This window comes from Jaculus jaculus, chromosome 1 (assembly GCF_020740685.1).
Source record: "Jaculus jaculus isolate mJacJac1 chromosome 1, mJacJac1.mat.Y.cur, whole genome shotgun sequence".
Classification (NCBI taxonomy): Eukaryota; Metazoa; Chordata; class Mammalia; order Rodentia; family Dipodidae; genus Jaculus; species Jaculus jaculus.
The window spans coordinates 239787198-239806680 of NC_059102.1; the positions used below are offsets into that span (position 1 = coordinate 239787198).

The window sequence follows — 19483 nt, forward strand, 5'->3', positions numbered from 1 at the left end:
GATTGAGTTCATTTTTAAAATATATTTTTATTTACTTATTTATTTGCATGCAGAGAAAAAGAGAGAGAGAGAGAGAGAGAGAGAGAGAGGAGACTAGGGTTAGTGAATGCCAGATACATGCGACACCTTGTGCATCTGGCTTTACCTGGGTGCTATGGAACAAAACCTGGATTAGTAGGCTTTGCAGGCAAGTGCCTTAACCACTGAGCCATCTCTCTAGCCCTATTTCTTACCACTAGACAAATTGTAGTAGTGATCCTTTCTGGAAACCTTTATACTCAATATCTCCAACCTTAACATTTAGGATGATTGTAACTCCTGTGAATAGAAAATGCTACTTAACTTATTAAAATTCATCTGAATATAATGATAGTAAAATTATTGTTTTGATGAATATGGAGGATTGTTATGTATTTTTTCATATTATTTTGGGGTGTTTTGGCCTTTGAGGTATTTCATAATTTACAAAGGAGGAAATCTAATTCTCAATTTGCATCAGGAGACGGACACGGCTCCTGAAAGGTGAGAAATTATGGCAGGTGCTTTGTTCAAGACACAAGATCAACAGCCCAGATGAAAACTATAACCAGTCTACAGGGAGAGGACCATTATAATGGGCATACCTACCATTTTCACTGTGGTCTCCAAGAGCTCATCCTCTGTCTTCCCACGCAGGCACTGAACCATGTCAGCTGATGTAGTGGCCTTACACCCAGAAGTGACAGCCACCTGCTGCAGAGATCACAGGGCAACGCAGAGCTCAAGAGCAACATTTGCTCCCCCCACGAATATAGATAGACAAGCTCTATTTCAAGCCCAGCACTAGGAAGCAGTAGCAAAAAATATGCTAGACCTACAGGTGAAGGATCTGGGTTCCACTGTGTTGCCCCTATTACTAAGTTTAATTGTGGCATGAGCAAATCACACATTTGAGTCTCTGTTACTATATCTCTGTAAAAATGCATCTGATGATCTGAAAGCTGACTGTTTTAAGAAAAGCAGTGGGTCACAGTGGCTGAAAGCATGGAATTCTAAGTTCTACTGTCTGATTTCAGACTTCATCGTTACAGAGAACTGTTTGAACAACATGTTTGCTGTTTATCATTTTCATGTTCATTTTTCTAGGTCATGGAAGGTAGCTACTATTCTCTGGAGCCAAGGGGTATTTTCTTTTTATGAATAAACATATATTTATTTGCAGGCAGAAACAGAGAAAAAGACAGGGGAGAGAGAGAGACACAGAGAGAGAGAGAGAGAGAGAGAGAGAGAGAGAGAGAGAGAGAGAGAGAGAGAATGAATGGGGATGTGAGCATGCCAAGGCTTCTAGCTGTTGTAAACAAACTCTAGACGCATGTGCCACTTTGTGAAACTGGCTTTACATGGGTACTGGGAAATCAAACCTCGGTCATTAGGTTCTGCAGCTTGTGTCTTAAGCACTTAGTAATCTCTCCAGCCCTCAAGGGGTATTTTTTATTTATTTATTTTTGGTAAATTCCCAGTGAGTTTATTGGAGTTACTTTACAGAGCAGGGGAGGGGTAGCTTGTAAGAGCAACAAACAACTCAGCAGCAGCTGTACCACCTGAAAGCCCATAAATGAAAAGCCCACCACAGTGTAAGTGATGATTCATGGGAGCTGCATGTCTGGAGCACAGTGCATGTCCTACAGACAGCTCATTTGGCCAGAGTCTCTACCTAAGGGGTGTGTTCTCAAGGGGGATTTTCTAATCTTAGAGGCAGCTATTGTTCTCGTGTTTACTGGAAGCAAACTGGCTGAACTAAATGTTCCTTTTGGATTCTTGTTATCACATAAGAGTTGTTTATTACCTCCCCTTTATTCATCTTGTCATAGTTGAAATTTTATCATTGGTATGATCATATAATCAAGAATTGATTTTCTCCACCAGAATAGATGCTTTGAGTGGCTGCAAGGTACACAGATATATTCAAACCTTTGAGTGACTCAATAAATCAATGAATGACTTCTCATCACAAGGCTGTCAGCGAGGAGTTATTCAAGGCCCACATCCTGCAACAGAGACTACCAAAACCCAGACCCTGACAGACATACGCCGTCATAACAGGTCACTCCCGACTGCACAGCCTAACACGTTGGCCAGTGTGGTCAATGGATGGGGCACTGGCTGGCAAGGCAGTGCTGTGAGCATTTTTTTAAAAATATTTTTTAAAATTGTTTTTTATTTATTTGAGAGCAATAGACACAGAGAGAAAGACAGATAGAGAGAGAGAGAATGGGCGCGCCAGGGCTTCCAGCCTCTGCAAACGAACTCCAGACACGTGCGCCCCCTTGTGCATCTGGCTAACGTGGGACCTGGGGAACCGAGCCTCGAACTGGGGTCCTTAGGCTTCACAGGCAAGCGCTTAACCGCTAAGCCATCTCTCCAGCCCTGCTGTGAGCATTGACTCCCAGCTTGACCCTGATAAATTACTTCCACACTCTAATCCAGTTTCCGGGCTATAAAGTGGGAGGATGGGTGCACTGTCTCCTTGTTCCTCTCATCCAGCCATCCTCACTTCAGCAATACTTGAGGATGTCAGTTGGACCCCATGACCAGACTGTCACTTGATGGTTCCCAGAGAACTTAGTAAGAATGGGCCAGGTGACCTACCTCAGCTCCACGCCTGGTGTTCTTCCTGAACAGACATGGAGTGAGGGCCACACCACTTTCAGAAATGGCCCTGTGAAAGAGGTTCTTGGCAAGGGGAGATAAAACCTGGGAAGGAGATGGAGTGGAGAGTTAATGCTAACAGGGAGATGGTCACTGACTAATTGATCCCATAAGAGTTCCTCCACATGCATCCTGTGCCTGACCATTTCCCTTAGGGACCCTGGTGCTCAGTGGGCATGGTGGCAACTCACCTGTCTTGGCCTGATTTCCAGGCTTTCTCTGAATGAGAGAGAGTAGAGAAAGTGTGTGGCATTCAAAACAATTGGAAAGGCAGATTTGTAATTTCTCATTACAAACTCTGTTTTAGCATATTTAATTTTAATCTTTTAGATTTTAATTTAATTAAATTTATCTGAGAGAGGTAGAGGCAGGGAAAGAGAGAAAGAGAGAGAGAGAATGGGTATGCCAGGGCCTTCAGCTACTCTAAGTGAACTCCAGAAGCATGTGCCACCTTATGCATCTGGTTTACATGGGTCACATTCATGCTAGGGAATCAAACCTGGGTCCTTTGGCTTCACAGGCAAACACTTTAACTACTAAGCCATCTATCCAGCCCTGTTTCAGCATATTTGATATGAAGAATGTATCCAGAAAATATCATCATGAAGGCTCATAAGAAAGTTCATGGTATTTATAATAATAAAAATAAATAACTCAAGGTTTTATTATTATACTGGTTAATAAAAAATGTTTCATTATTACCATGAAATATTATGAATTATAAAAGAAACCATCAAGGAAATATCCCTAGTATTGGGGGGGATATTTATGATATAGTGTAATGTTGAGAAATATTTTTTCTCAAAAAGACAAATGATAGAGACAGAGAGTCAGGAAGACAGAGATGATAGATAAATGATAAATAGAGGTATTGGGGGTGGGCAAAGTTGTACAAAAATACTAGAAAAATGCATGCCAAAATACCCACAGTAATAATTTCTAGGAAGTGAGAATGTAAATGACTTTTTTTGTCCTTTGGCCTTATATCTGCTTTAAAAACACAAAATAGGGGCTGGAGAGATTGCTTAGTGGTTAAAACATCTGCCTTAAAACATCTGCCTGTGAAACCTAAGGACCCAGGTTCAATTCTCCAATTCCCATGTAAGCCAGATGCACATGGCAGCACGTGTCTGGATTTGTTTGCAGTTGCTAGAGGCCCAGGCATGCCCATTCTCTCTCTCTCTCTTTCTCTGCCTCTTTCTCTCTCTCAAATAAAAAATAAAATATTTAAAAACATAAGATAGAAAAGTATTATCCTGTGAATATTAAACTATGAAGCCAATATGTATTTGAAAAGTAAAGTCATGTAACTGATCCTCTGCCTGACTCTAAGGTAGCTGGAGGGTTTCTTAAGGATCCCAGCACTTTTTATTGTATTTTCTTCTCCTTACCCTCCTCCTCCTTCTTCTTCATTTTTGTTTGTTTTTCGAGGTAGAGTTTCACTCTAGTCCAGGCTGACCTGGACCATGTAATCTCAGGGTGGCCTTGAACACAAGGCGATCCTCCTACCTCTGCCTCCTGAGTGCTGATCCCAGCACTTTTTATAGCTTCTCTCAGTGTTCCCTTGTCTCCAATACCAGCAAGATCGCTCATGCCTGTAGTTTGTGTCAGTGACCCACTTTCTATCCTTTTCTTTGTTCCCTTTGCTGTATCCATCTCTTCTCTGTCCCTCTCAGAGCACAGTGCCCCTTCGCCCTAGAGACTTCTTCCTTCCCTCTTGGGCATGGACGAGCCATAGAGCACCTTAGAGGAAGGTAGATGCTGACGATGCTGACAACCTCCCCATGTGCAAATCTGGCTCCTATCCAACCCTCATCCTAGCCTCTGTTAATTCATAATTTATATCTACCATTAAGTAAAGTGAGTCCTGATGTAAAACAATAGAAAGAGAGAGAGAGAGAGAGAACTCAATCACTCAGGGAGACTGAGAAGGCCAGTCACAGGCTGAGCAGGAGATTTTTACACCACCAAAACAAAGAGCTAAGCGTTGAGCTTCTTGCGAGTGTTTGTGTGTTGGCTTGCTACCTATTAAATCTTGTTCAGTGAATGTCAGTTTAGATCTTGGCAGCAGAGGTGCTTGTAACTGGACTGGCTGGTCACCAAGAATTCCCATCAAAAGCTACATCAAGTCTGGGCATGTGGCCCTGTGCCCAAACACTTACAAGAACAGAGACACTTTCACTTCCTGCTGATTCTCCAAAGATAGTCACAGACCCTGGGTCCCCTCCAAAGTTGGCAATGTTGTTTTTGACCCATTGTAGGGCAGCCACTTGGTCAAAGTGACCCCAGTTTCCACGGCTGTGTTCATCTCCTGTGCTGTAAGAGAACAAATGAAGGTTGGGATGAAAGTCACCATAGCACGGCTCTCAGGAGCTCAGAATGGCTGAGGGCTGGCAACGGCTTGGTTGTGGTTTGTCTCTTAAGGATTCTTGTGCCAAAGGCTTGGTCTCCAATGTGGCAATGTTGGAGGGAGGTTGGGTAATCTGTAAGAGGTAGAACATACTGTTAGAGGATTAGGCCATCAAGAGTGCAGCCCTCAGAAAGAATTAATGTGCTCCTCATGGGATTCTGGTTAGTTCTAAAAAGAAAGTTATAGAAGAGTAAGTCTATCCCTCCTTGCTCTCTAGCTTCCTAAGTCATCACGTGATCTCTTCCTCATATGTGTTCCTGCCATGATTCAACACTGCCCAGAGTCACAGGCTTTTGGCTTTTAAAGCTGTCTGTTAAACCAGCCTTATTTTTATAGAGTACCCAGCCTCTGATATCTTGCTATAGCAGTGGAAAGTGGCCTAATACAAGCAAATTGGTACCAAGGAGCAGGGCTGTTGATATAGTGAGACTTAAAAAAATGTGGAAGTGACTTTGGAATGAGGTTTGGAGAGTTTGGAGGAACAGTCTAGACAAAGCCTAAAGTGGAATGTCAAAAGCCTTTTTGTTGTGGCCTCAGGTGACAAGGAGATCCTCAGGTTGAAGTGAGATCAAACTGGGGTGAAGATCACCCTGCGCAGCACTGCAGAGATCTTGGATGAACCAAGTCCCTGCCCTGAGGCACAATGGAAGCCTGAAGGTAAGAATGTTAGAGTAGGTTATATGGTGGAATCAGTTTCTAAACAGCAAAGCATTCATGTTATGATCTGGGCACTATTGGCTGTTTTTAGTGAGATTTTCCTTGAGACTGAAGGGCAAAAAGAAGTGCAGTAGTAATATGTGGGAGACTAGCACCTTAGGTAGGGAAGCAACAGAGAAAAAGCACCTAGGGGTGGAGCCAAGATACCAAGTGATAAAGCCATGAGCAGGATGCTGATCATCAGGGTAACTGGGAAATGTTTGGGATCATCCATAACAGGGACAGAGGCCTTGATGGCTTCAAGGACAGAGCCCCAGGCTGGTCCTTGGACTTCTTGCCCAAAGCTACCACGAGGTTTTGCTTCCTAGTCAGCAGTAACTCCAGCCATGAGAGCTACAGACACCCTTGTAAAGAAGTCTGAAACTTCTAAAAGTGGCATCTGAGGTTGTGCTGGGACCACACAAGGAATAGGTGGGCAGGGAGAAGGAAACAAGTAGAAAGATAAGGACAGGAAGGGGGAAGACTGAAGACAAGCAGACAGGAAGGTCGAAGGTGGCCAAGGCCACAGAAGAAAGCATTTCAAAGAGGTGTGAGTGATCATTCGTGGCTGCTATTGAGAGGTTACCAGGCTGTACTAATGGTGAGGCTAGAGATCATTGGTGACCTCAGAAATCTCAGAGTGTACAGATGAATGATAGAAAACCTGCCTGAATGGATGAAGGAGAGATGGGGAGAGAGGAATTGGACAGAAAACTTGTGGCAGGGGTACTTAAACAGGATGCAGAGAAACAAAAGTTGATCAATAAGACTTGGCACCCTGTGAGGTGTGAGGCTGGGACATATCTGGCCCAGACATACCTAGTGACAGGCAGGTCTGGGTGCTTCTGCAGCTCTATGACTTCACAGTGGTGGTCCAAGTCTAGCCATCAATCGGATCAGGGTTGGATGTTCTGGGTCAAGAATACTCAGTGGGCTAGAGAGATGGCTTAGCAGTTAAGGCGTTTGACTGCAAAGCCAAAGGATCCTGGTTCAATTCTCCAGGATCCACGTAAGCCAGATGTACAAGGCAGCACATCCATCTGGAGTTCATTTGCAGTGTCTGGATGCTCTGGCATGGCCATTCTCTCTCTCTCCCTCTTTCTCTCTCTCAAATAGATAAATAAATAGAATATATTTTTAAAAACTTCATTACTAAAAAAAGAATATCCAGAAAAGTCTCATGTTCCTGCACACCACAGGAATCCTGTCCTCCTTCCAAGTAGACTTGGTGGAGAAGACTCTAGACTTAATTCCTGCATGCTGCTGCTGATGATGATGATGATTGACATGAGCTGAGCAGACCCTACCCCTCTCCAGGGAGCATTGTTCACAGGGGTCACATGCTCTGAGAATCTTCATCCCCAGCCACTCATTCCTTCTCATACAAGCTGAACTTTCTGCATTCCCTCCTTCCCCGTGAGAAGACACGCAGCACTTGGCTGCTGTGGTGCGAGGTGACCGCCCTTGTGGAGCAATGCAGCGTGCTGAACAGCGCAGGAGGAAAGGACGTCAGTGTTGCAGAGGTGACATGAGGGCCAGGTCTTGAAGGATGAACAGGAGTCGCACAGGGAACATACCCCTCTCAGGTAGAGAGAACAGTTACACACAGAGGCTCAGAAGTAAGTGGACAAATGTAGTTGAGAAATGAGAACACTGTTGGAGCCGAAGGTGAAGAAACATGTGTATGTTTTTTAAGGCACTCGGCAAAGTTCCTTTTGAAGAATGATGTGATCAGGCCTGAGTCCTAACACCCCCTCACACAGCGGGGGAGGTGCTGATGGAAAGTGAAAGGGTTTAATACCTTACCTGAGGAATCCCCAGATGCCCAGGCGGTACTGAATGGCTACCACCACCACGTTTGCATGAACAGAGAGGGCTAGACCATCAAAAGTGGATGCCCCGCCAGCCAGCAAACCACCTCCATGAATCCACACCATCACCTGGACAGGAAAGAAACCACCATGCAGGTTGTAGGCAGTAGAGAAAGAATGACATAGGTTGTTTGGCTTGTTCACCTAGGTTTTTGTTTGTGTTTTCAAAGTAAGGTCTCACTTTAGCCCCTGGAATTCACTATGTAGTCTCAGGATGGCCTCAAATTCATAGCAATCCTCCTACCTCTGATTCCCAAGTCCTGGGATTAAAGGTGAGCATCACTACATCTGGCTTCTGTTCACCTAGTTTTCTTGTATTTTTTTAAAAATATTTTTTGTTCATTTTTAAAATTTATTTGAGAGCAATAGATAGAGAGAAAAAGAAGCAGATAGATAGAGAGAGAATGGGTGTGCCAGGGCCTCCAGCTACTGCAAACGAACTCCAGATGCATGTGCCACCCTGTGCATCTGGCTAACATGAGTCCTGGGGAATCAAGCCTTGAACTGAGGTCCTTAGGCTTCACAGGCAAGCACTTAACCGCTAAGCCATCTCTCCAGCCCTCACCTAGTTTTCTTGGTGGTGAGTAAGGAAGCCATTATAAAAGGCCATGAGTGCCCAACAGGGTTGCAAAAGGCCATCTCTCTCCTTCCCAACTCTCCCCGCTGGGGCCCTGGCCACCACCCCACTCAATGCAACATGGTTGCTTTTACCCTTGGCCCCAGTCTCAAGGATATGTTTTTTCCAGGGCTCTTCAAACCTGGCATATCACCAAGGGAATAGCAAAGGCCAAGGATGTCACGTCCTTCTCAACACGCCACCCTCCTCATGCCCGGACCATCCCAGGAGCTGAGCATAAGCAAGCACAGGACTTCTATTTCAGTTTCACTTCAGTTAATACTTCCATGATGAGTTGAGCTTCCCTGTGAGTGGAAGTTCATCTCAAGTGGCACCCACATTCTCAGTGGTGCCCCTTCATAAGGTGTCTCTCGTTTTGCCCCCTCAAGTCCTCCACCTCTTCGTAATTAGTCCAACTCACATCCACCTCCTCCTGGAAGTCTTCGGTCATGTGGCTTTCTTTATCTAAGAGTCTAATATACCACAAAGACTGTGATAAAACTTTAGGATGAGTAGAGGATACAGTAACTCCTAGTTTATGGCTATTGGATTGAAGGAGTTCACATTTCAAGGAGAAACTGACAGGCTATAATTATATGATAATAAAATTTCTAATAAAATACAACAGAACTCATAACACAAACTGTAGATCCATTACTGTTTGTGAAGTAGGTACTAACCAATGCTTGCCCCATGTGTCAGATAGGAAAGATGAGACATCTCAGCCTGAGATCTTTTAGCTAATAAGTGGCGGAGACAGGACTTGAGCCATCTCCTGGCCCCGGTGCTGCATGCTAAGATGCCCAACTCCTGCAGCCCAAGGCAACAGCACAGTGAGCTGGCTGCTGAGGCAGGAGCCAGAGCCTCCTATATTTCTGATTAGTGCATCAATGTTGCTGTGGTGTGAGTTAATGGGTGAGCTTGACAGTCACCATTCGACCCTCATGTATGATGACTCCCACTTGAGGAAACAGAGGCTGCAAAATAAGACATATCGTCAGCTACTCAAAGGCAGACTCAAGACCCGAAGGCTCTAGGACCTGTGTCCTGCCTCTAGGTTCCCAGAAGCCCTGTTTCTCTTCCCTCTGGTTTTCCTGACATCTTCAGGGAGGGACTAAGTCAAAGCCATCTAGCCTGAGCCCAAAGGCTGTGGAAAAATGACATGCTGAAGAAGATGCTGTGTGAAGTCTTCCAACTCAAGGGAAGGCCCTCCTCTATCCCATAATCTGCAACTGGCAGCCTGTCCCATCTCAGGGACTTCATTTTTAGGAGAATATTGACTCTCTGCAGTGGGTCATAAGCATGCTCCAAAGGCAGTTAGAGATACAAACTGCAGTTAAATCCCAGACGTTTGGTCAAAAGCAAAAAGGAAATGTTTCTGGGATTGCACAAGTCTGCTTGGTGGGACAGTGAAAGTCTCACAAATGGATCCTGTGGTGCTAAGAAAGGCCACATGCTTGTTTGTTCTTCTAGTTCATGTTCAAAGACACTGGTGTGGAACCAGAATGCCCACATTCTTCTCTTTCTGTCAACACTAATGGATAGTCTCCTCTATTATCTTTGCCTCAGTTTCTCTGTCTGTAAAAATGGGGATGGGTTGTTGGTTTAATCTCTAAGATTCTTTCCATTTTACCAGAAATTATGTCTTCACTTTCTGGGGACCACATTTTAGACAAGCAACTAAAAGAATAAATGGTCTATTCCTTCAATTACTATGATAGAACCTGGTAAAATTGAGATGGGCACTCCACATGTACTGTAACCTCCCCCAGATGACTGGTGTCACTGGGGAAAACTGAAATGCCCAAAACTCTTTGCTCCTATTGTCAAGGGAAGCCAGAGTCTGGCTCACAGTGTGTCCGCCCCAAGGTTCCTCCATCTCCTCCTGTCCTCACTGGAACCCTCAGGTATTTTCTTGCCTGTCTTCCTGCTTACCGGAAGCTCACTTTTGTTCATCGGGGCACTGGGAGAATAGATATTTAGGTAAAGACAGTCTTCAGAATACTCAAGGGAAGTGTTTTCCAGTTGGTTCATAAAGACCTCAGAGAGAACTGGCCCATCTCCTGTGATTTGAGAACACCTGCGGAGGAGAGACAGAAGCCCTGAGATTCAAACATACAAACTAGGCTTTCCTAAGCCCAGACAGGACCTCTTATGGGTGACTTAAGCTTGTAAGTGAGTTGTTGTTGTAGACTTGAGGCAGTGGAATGGATGAGAAGTCATCTGAGAGTTCCAGTAAGAACCTGGGGCCTCCTTAGGGTCTCTGAAGACCATGAGGAGTGAGAGGGCATGGGCACTCTCTCCTTCCAAACAGCAGATGCCAAGGCCTAGTCTCAGCTTCAGCTCCTGCTGTAGTCACATGACTGTCATGTCTGTGCAGAGCACCACATGGGAATGGACACCCATTAGATCCTATGAGATGGGCTTCCTGGTGTCTACCTCACACAGGCCTGAGGCGGACTCAGCTCCAGTTTCTCTAAGAGATATCCTTGACTGGCCCCTGGGGCATGCTTCCAGGCTTTCATGCCTGGAAAGCTTTGTCACATGGTCTGAGAGCCATCTTTGGGTTTCCCCAGAGCCTTCTGGACTGGAGAGCCACAGCAACCTTGGGGTCCTCAGTAGACTCATGGCTCAGAGAATTCTCTATTGCTGAGATGGTTACAGTTGTTGCAGGCTCTAGGACACAGATTCAGTTGGTTTATATTCTCTGGAAGCCCCACTGAAGAAGTTTAGGCACAAAGCCAGACTGTAAAGACTGTAGTCAGCACCTACTCCCTCCAGGTGTAGACATTGTGCTTGTATGCAATGACCACAGGCACCAAGAGCCTTCAGAGAGGCCTGGAGAGATGGATTAGCAGTTAAGGCACTTGCTGCAAAGCCAAAGGACCATGATTCAATTCCCTAGGACCCATGTAAGCCAGATACATAATGTGGCACATGCATCTGGAGTTGGTTTGCAGCAGCTGGAGGCCCTGGAATAACCATTCTCTCTCTCTCTCTCTCTCTCTCTCTCTCTCTCTCTCTCCATGTATATATATATATATATATATATATACATACATATATATAAATATATATATATAAATAAATATATATATGTATATATATAAATAAAATATTTTTTAAAAGAACCTTTGAGAATTGGCCTCAATCAATGCAAAGTAAGGCACAGAGACTGGTCCTAGAATGTCACTGAGGTCCTACAGTGCCCACAAGGTTACCCGTACAAAGCCTAGCCAATAAGAGGATTGCCTTGGCTCCTTCCTGCCTCACTCTGAGACAGACATCCCCACTAAAAGAGGCCCAAGCCCACCTGCCAACTTACATAGGAGGGTAGGAGGTGGTGTTCTTCACGAAGCTCCATGGCTCTGGAGGCTGCGGTGGAGTAAACCTCAGGGATCCAAGAGGAGGCTTGGCAAAGGGAATGCCCAGGAAAACCGCCACAGGCTGTGTGAATCCTTCCAAGCTGACGTACTTCCCCAGGACACGGCCATACACAGTGTCTACCACGGGTGGAGAGGATGGGTCTTCTGCTGGAAAAATGGAAATGAAGGTATATCACACCAGATCTGGGTTCCAGGTGGGTTTTGCTACTTTTAAGTATGTGACCTTGTACAAGTCACTTTGACCTTATTGATTATTTATTTGCAAGCAGAGAAAGAAAGAGAGAGAAAGTAAGAAAGAGAGAGAGAGAGAATGGGCATGTGAGGACCTCTTACCACTGCACCCAAACTCCTGATGCATGAGCCACTTTGTGCATGTGGCTTTATGTGGGTACTGGGGATTTGAACCTGGGCTATCAGGCTTTGCAAGCAAGCTCCTTTAACTGAGCAGCCATTTCTCCAGCCCCATTGTTACCAATTATTACTAATAACAATGACATGAACTTCCTACAGATGGCTCCCACCTCCTATTGCTTTTACTTCTTGGTTGGTGCGTGCGTGCGTGCGTGCGTGCGTGCGTGCGTGCGTGTGTGTGTGTGTGTAGTAATGTGTGGGGTATGTGTGTGTACATATAGTATATGCATATGAGTGTGCAGATGCAGTCACCCCGTGTGCTTATGTGTGGAGACCAGATATCCTCCCCATTGCCCTTCCACCTTATTTCCTTCAGACAGAGTCTCTCCGTGTACCTGCAGCTCCTGCCACTTCTTGGTTAGTCAGGCTTCAATGAGCTTCAACAATCCTCCTGCCTCTGTTCCCCATGGCTCTGAAGTTATAGGCATGCATGGCCACACTCAGTTTCCCAAGTGGGTTCTGAGGATCAAACTCAGATCCTCATGCTTACACAGCAAATGCTTTTCCCCACGGATCTACCTTCCTGTCCCCCAAATTAAAGTTTCAACCCTTACATGGTGTAATTATCACTGCAGCATGAGTCAAGGAACATGCATGTATCATGACATCCTTAGGTGGTTGCAATGTTGGTCAATTTATTCTTTGTTCTTTCCAAAGGCTGATCTGGATTTCAGACCTGCATGCCAACTCCTGATGTGATGCTTTTAATATTTGCTAAGCCTCTCTCCATGATCAGGGAGAGATGGAGTAGGAACTGGGGGGCAGTGGGCTCTTTTAATCCCTCATGTTGTGATACTCGGCTCCCTCGTTGGCCTCCTGTCTCTAGCACCTGAACTAGGATTTCAGAGAATCTTTCCTTCTTTGCATCTCTGTGATAGCTAGAGCTAATTGGGTGCTGATACTCCAAGTCCACATCGAAGTCTAGACAGCGAGGATCATTGCAAGAGGCTCCTGTCATGCTCTCTTATGTGCACCCAAGGTCAAAGTCTAAGAGCTTCAAATGTGCCCCTACTTGTTTGCATTTCAGAAAGACTCACCGCAAGCCACACATGTGGCAAGAGAAGCCAGGGTCAGAACAAAAAGCCACACGATAGAAGGACAGCAGCTCCAGGGTCCTGTGAGATGTCCAGGCTCCTGTGTAGGGCTTTTTGTGTCCCACCTCAGATCTTGAGGCTCCATGCTCACACCTTTGCACCTGTAATCCAATTGCTTAATCATGAGATGACAGAAAGCTCTCTCCCATTCCACACAGCTCCTAGGGGTCTGATGGAAACAGAAGCCAGAGCCAACCTGAGTTCAAGCTCTTATACCTAGAGTCCAGATTTAATTCTCAGATTACAGATGGTCACTAACAGGTCCAACAACTTCTTACATAAGGGTTTCTCCGCACAGAACTCTTACCTCAATGAATTTTGAACCTCTCCAAGTCAGGCACAGCAAACAGACACCTTTGAGGAGGGAGACACCGGCCTGGGATTCTCAGGAAAAGTTGAATACTTTGAGAGCAATTCACAGTCCAAGAGCAGCTCAGCTGGAAATTCAGCAAACATTTTTCAATTTCCCTGGGCGGGGAGTTCATAGAGTCCTGTGCTGTCTGAGATGGGAGTATGTTAACTATCATCCAGTTCTCTTTCTGATGCACAAAGGACCTTTGCAGTGTTCCTGCCAAGTGGCCCAACCTTCTGCTGTGTAAGCTCAGAATCAGAGAACTCACTACCTTTCAGAGTAGGAATGCTTGGGCCCAGTGTTCCTACAGTAAACCAAATCCATCTCTCTACAGTCTTTTTTAGCCTCTATCCACTCATTCATTCATTCATTCTTGAAACATTTACCAGGAAGCCTGGCATTTTCCCTCCACAGGAAAATACAAAAATGGAATAACATCTGCATATCCCCAGCTCCTGATATGTCTCTGAGGCATCTTCTCAGGTCAAAGGCCACACCTTTCCCCATGTCCACATGCTTCTGAGGAAACCAGCAACATATGCAATATTGGTTTCTAAGTTTTTGTTTTGGAGTGAGAGTCTTACTCTAGTCCATACTGATCTGGAACTCATATGTACCTCTGGCTGACATTGAACTCAGGGACTCCTACTGAGCCCTCTGAGGGTGTTGATGATATAGGCATGAGCCACTGCTTTGGACTCTAATTTATCTTTTGTTTATGGTTTCTACTATGTCCAAGTTCTACAGCATCTCCCCAGCAGCTCAGGAGCCTTGGGAAGAACATGCTTTTCCTTGTTACAGTGCTGCCCTCTACTGGATACTGGGAAATTGCCAGGTGAAGATCAAAGGTTCCTAAAGTTTTGGTTTGAGTTAATGTAATGGAAGAAGATCAAAATGGGTTGGAGGGAAAAAGACAGGAAGGGAGAAAGAGAGAAAGAGAAGGAGGAAGGGAGGGAGAGAGGGAAGCATGGAGGAAGGGGAGAGAGAGAGAGAGAGAAGGGGTGAGATATGTGGAGGGAATGAGGAAAGGAGGCAGAGAGGGAAGGAAGGAAGGAGAGGAGGGAAGGAATGGGTATGCCAGGGCCTCCTGCTGCTGCATGTGAAATCCAGACACATGTGCCACTTTGTGCCTCTGGTTTATGTGGATACTGGGGAATCAAACCTGGGCCAATAGGCTTTGCAAGCAAGTGTCTTTAACCACTGAGCCATCTCCTCAACCCCTTACCTTTGTTTTATATCACCTCCTGCTGGTCCCTGTGGACCTGACGCCATTCTCCCACTAGAGTCTTGCTGTAGTACACCTGCATTAGCCCATACCCTGCCTGTTCTCCTCTAGATCTTCCCAGTGCTTCCTGAAATTGCCTTCTCTGAAGAACACGTGCTGTCCATTCAGTCTGTCTCAAGCCTACTTTGGTGGGGCGTGGAGTAGGAGGGATGCACTAAGACATCACATGGGGCCTCTGATCCTGTGGTCCTGTGCAGTCACACTGAGGACCACCATGCCTGCTTGGTGAACTGACTCCATCTTCACGTTACACTGTCCCTCTCTGTTCCTTGCAGTATTTGTTAATCTAATATGCATGCAGCCACCTAACTTGCCTTTCAGTGTCTGTGTGAAGCACTTTTCTCCTATGTTTGACCCATCTGTCCTTCATTTACAAAGTTTCCAGAGTTGTTTTGGAAGTGGGTAGTAATGATGTCAAGCCTCCTGGGGCATCGTGCAGTTTTCTTTTCCTTACCTGCATTGCTGAGGACTTCTAGTGCCATATATGGTGGGGTTTTTGAGCAGGAAGGAAAGCACAGGGGCTTAAGTTTTATGTGGTTGGGACTGAATGGAGCCTATGAACTTCAGAAGGTTTGGATTTTATACTGGTGCCAAAGAAGGAGGCACAACAGCTTTCTTATCAGCTCCTTCCAGATAAGGGGAGTGAGATAAAGGGGAGGGTCAAAGCTTTCATGAAAGCTATCCATAGTTATAGGTCACACAGTGGAGACAGACCCAGCATTATACAGCTTGTAGCTGGGTTTTGCTTTTGAGATCCAACCTAACAATATCTTTTAATTAATGTGTTTGAAGGATTTTTTGATGAGTTTATTCATGTAGTTGGATTAAACTCACTACTTGTCTATTCATTCATGGGCTCCTTGTTCCATTTTTTTCTTGACAGCTTGCTTTAAATTGAGGTCATATTTTAAATTTATTTATTTATTTTTCAAGATAGGGTCTCACTATAGCTCAGGCTGTAGTGTCAGGGTGGTCTCAAACTCATGGTGATCCTCCTACCTCTGCCTCCCAAGTGCTGGGATTAAAGGCGTGCACCACCATGCCTGACCATGCAGTCATTTATTTTATGATTGCATTTCATCTTCACTATTCAATTACTATGTAGAACTCTTAAAAAAAAACTCATTCTTGGGCAGGAGAGATGGCTTAACAGCTAAGGCACTTGCCTACAAAGCCAAAGGACCCAGGTTCAATTCTCCAAAATCCACATAAACAGATGCACATGGTGGCACATGCATCTGGAGTTTGTTTGCAGTGGCTGGAGGCCCTGGTGCACCCATTCTCTCTCTCACTTTCTCCTTCAAATAAATAAATAAAGATAAAATATTTTAAAAACTCATTCTCAGTACTGCAAAGTAAAATAAAACAAACAAAGGAATAAATATTTAGTGGTTGCCCTGGGAACAGAATATCTACATTTTGGATATTGTATATTAGACCTCTAAGTAATATAGTATCAATTACATGAACTTTAAATTTTTGTTTATTTATTTATTTGAGAGCTACAGACAGAGAGAAAGAGGCAGAGAGAGAGAGAGAGAGAGAGAGAGGAGAAAATGGGCACGCCAGGGCCTCCAGCCACTGCAAACAAACTCCAGATGCCTGTGCCCCCTTGTGCATCTGGCTAACATGCGTTCTGGGGAAACGAGCCTTGAACCAAGGTCCTTAGGCTTCACAGGCAAGCACTTAACTGCTGAGCCACTTCTTCAGCCCTACACGAACTTTAAAAACACCTACATGCTACTATGAATTATTCTTTCCCATTTTGCACTATTTTTTTCATATATTTAACCAGTCTGTCTAACTTCCCTTCAGTGAATCTCCACACACTCTCCACCAGAAGTAGACTTCTATTACTTGATACCTGGTAGTTACTGAGTCAGCAGTAGTACCCAGAGTTAGTTTCTCTAGTCCTGGTCTGGTCTCAACTTTAGGGAGATGCTGTGTTTTGAGACAGGGCCTTCTCAGTGATCTTGCCTATACCCAACAATAAAAGAGTTTCATTACCAAGATAATCTTCATTATCTTTAAAAAAAAATTAAACATTTTTAAAAATTTATTTATTTATATGACAGAGAAAAAGGGAGAGAGAGAGAGAGAGAATGAATGGGTTGCCAGGGCCTCTGGCCTCTGCAAACAAACTCTAGATGCATGTTCCCCCTTGTGCATCTGGCTAATGTAGGTCCTGGGGAATGGAACCTGGGTCCTTTGGCTTTGCAGGCACATTCTTTAACCACTAAACCATCCCTCCAGCCCTAAATTTTTATTTATTTATTAGAGATATTGGGGGGGGAGAGAATAGGCACGCCAGGGCCTCTAGCCACAGCAAACAAACTCCAGACACATGCACCACCTTGTGCATCTGGCTTACATGGGACCTGGAGAATGGAACCTGGGTCCTTAGGCTTTGCAGGCAAGTGCTTCAACCGCTAAACCGTCTCTCCAGCCCTAATCTTCATTATCTTAATTCAAGATAATCCCCCCACTCAGGGGTGAATGTCACAACCCTCCTTTTAAGCCTCAGTAGGTCATCAGGGTTCCAGGGAGAGAGTCTTCGCTGCCCTTTCTGCAGGGCTTGTAGGACTTTGTTTGTTTTTGAGAAAGGGCCGATGCCGTGTGCTATGCCTGGATACCTGGGGACAAATCTTGTCCAGTCTTGCTAACTATGCCCAGTCTTGCTCGTGAATGCCTGTCAGACCTCCTTGGAAGGAGTCTGCAGTGGATGCAAACTCCCCGTCATGCCTGTGGCTCCCAGGGCTTTTACACCCTAGTGCTTCTCACATGCACAGTGACACCTTCCAGTGGAACCAGTGTCCACATCCCACCTCTCCACCAACACATTCGCTTTCCTTTGGATTTAGGGCAACCATTCACCAGCCCACTCCCTGTGAAGACCTCTTCGCACCATGGTCCCTGTCTTCATTCCTCTCCTCTCGAGGAGAATGGATTCACTCCCAGCCCAAGACACAGCTCACTCCTGATTTGATTTCCAAAGCAACATTTATTCTCCAAATTGAGGTCATAGTACAAATGATTCACCTCCGGCCTCGGTCCATCCCCACCATGCAATTCTTCAGCCTCCATAATGTTGCCTACTTGGCCTTCAAAGACCTATGCTGGCTCCTCCAGTATCCCCAGACTGGCTCATGCTTCTGTTCACAGCTCTGTGTGTTCCCATTGGGTTGTCATCTCTGCTGCCTCCTTGGCCCTGAGCTCAGTCCAGAAAGCCACTTCCTTGTCCTTTAGTCTCTGGGATGCCTCCATGGTGGCCCCAATCTGCAGGTACCCTTCCTTCTGGTCATACTCCGGCCAGTGGGGCAGCCCATTCCCATTGGGGTTCCTGAGAACAGAATCACATAGATTCCTCAGAGTTGTTTCTGGTCCCACACATCATCATTATTACAGGACTCCAAAACAACCCTCTTCTCTGAGATTTGAAAGTATCCCTGTCTTCTCTCTGTCAGAAGACCACAAGCCTCCAAATATCAGGATCTTTCTAGCTCCTGGATAGCCTCCTTTCCATTTCTAGAAATCTCTCACTGTGGGTGCTCTGCAGTCACATGAACAGTCAGGGGTTTCACTGCTCAGACTTCAAAGCCACCCCTTCCCAACAGGCATGCCCTGCCACACCCCGTTCACCATCTCTAGTCCATCTCTGCACCAGCCTTACCCATGCCGAGCAAAGTTGGCCCAGAATTTCATCATCGTCTTGCTGAGGTTAAGCTCCTCGTCTGAGGCACCCCCTGTGGGGAAGAAAGAGAAAAAGGTTTTGCCACTCAAAGTGCATCCCACCACTGGCAGCGTGTCTTGGGAGCTTGTTAGGAAGCAGAGATTGAGGGCTCCACTCTGCATCCAGAGTCAGTCTGTCCCTGTGAGAAGACCCTGGATGAGTGGCACTTGCAGGACAGAATGACTCGTGCTGGACTCAGCAGGGAGGAGACAGCACGTCCCTGAGCTGGCTGCCTTCTCTTCCAAGCTCACGTGCTTCCCTTTCCTTCTTCAGGGTCAAAATGCCACAATTCCGAAGTCCCCCCTCTTGTGGAGTATTGCTCCTAGGTCCTCTCTTCATCTCTACACACATCACTATTATTGTTCGACTCAAAAACACATCAGACTATAAAGAACCTAAGGGGTGGCCCAGTTCAGAGATGCCAGAGGCGCTGATGTTGTTATCAACAGTCAGGAGGTGAGACACATCCCAGGCAGCTGCTCAGAGTTAAGGTACTAAAGATATTTTTTTATTTTCTTTAAATATCTCATTGTTAAATACATTATTAGTGAATATATGGTTTTTAGATGTGAGAATAGAGAGATGGATAGGTCATGTAATACTCAATTCATGGTTACCAGCAATTCCAACCTTCCTTTCATTCACATTGTGATACGCCCCTTCGAGTGGAGAAATTGTGACATTCTGGTCATAAAACAGGGCTCTGCGGGTGACCTATAGCCTTTCTTACTGATGTCACTGATCAGAATTCTGAGAGTGAGTGTGGCTAGGGTCACATGAACATACATCGTCATGTGTGTTAGAGCAGGACAGTGACTGGGGACTGCCCAGGGTAGCTCAAGCCTACCATAAGTATCAGAAGTCAACATGAGGAGAGGAGGAGACACTTGCTCAAGGCCACCAAACCATGACTAGAACACTGTCTTCCTAACTCCCAGCTCCCC

The 19483-nt window shown here is 45.4% G+C and overlaps 2 protein-coding genes across 4 annotated transcripts in view; both read right to left on the bottom strand.

Moving 5' to 3' along the window:
- The window catches only part of LOC101605545 (liver carboxylesterase 1), a 30296-nt gene extending 12403 nt beyond the window's left edge, over positions 1-17893 (bottom strand). Inside the window, exons 1-8 of the mRNA XM_045142694.1 lie at positions 17872-17893; positions 17762-17779; positions 11607-11808; positions 10217-10361; positions 7601-7734; positions 4851-5004; positions 2629-2733; positions 628-732 (exon numbers count right to left, since the gene is read on the bottom strand). Of these exons, the coding sequence (XP_044998629.1) occupies positions 628-732; positions 2629-2733; positions 4851-5004; positions 7601-7734; positions 10217-10361; positions 11607-11808; positions 17762-17779; positions 17872-17893 (885 nt within the window). The remainder of the gene's footprint in view (positions 1-627; positions 733-2628; positions 2734-4850; positions 5005-7600; positions 7735-10216; positions 10362-11606; positions 11809-17761; positions 17780-17871) is intronic.
- LOC101600960 (carboxylesterase 1D) overlaps positions 17857-19483 on the bottom strand; it is a 35364-nt gene continuing 33737 nt past the window's right edge. For all 3 annotated transcript variants that reach the window (XM_045149271.1, XM_045149265.1, XM_004664868.2), the window contains 2 exons: positions 18480-18552; positions 17857-18149 (listed from right to left, as the gene is read on the bottom strand). In XM_045149271.1, coding sequence (XP_045005206.1) covers positions 17966-18149; positions 18480-18552 — 257 coding nt within the window. In that variant the 3' untranslated portion in view covers positions 17857-17965. The remainder of the gene's footprint in view (positions 18150-18479; positions 18553-19483) is intronic.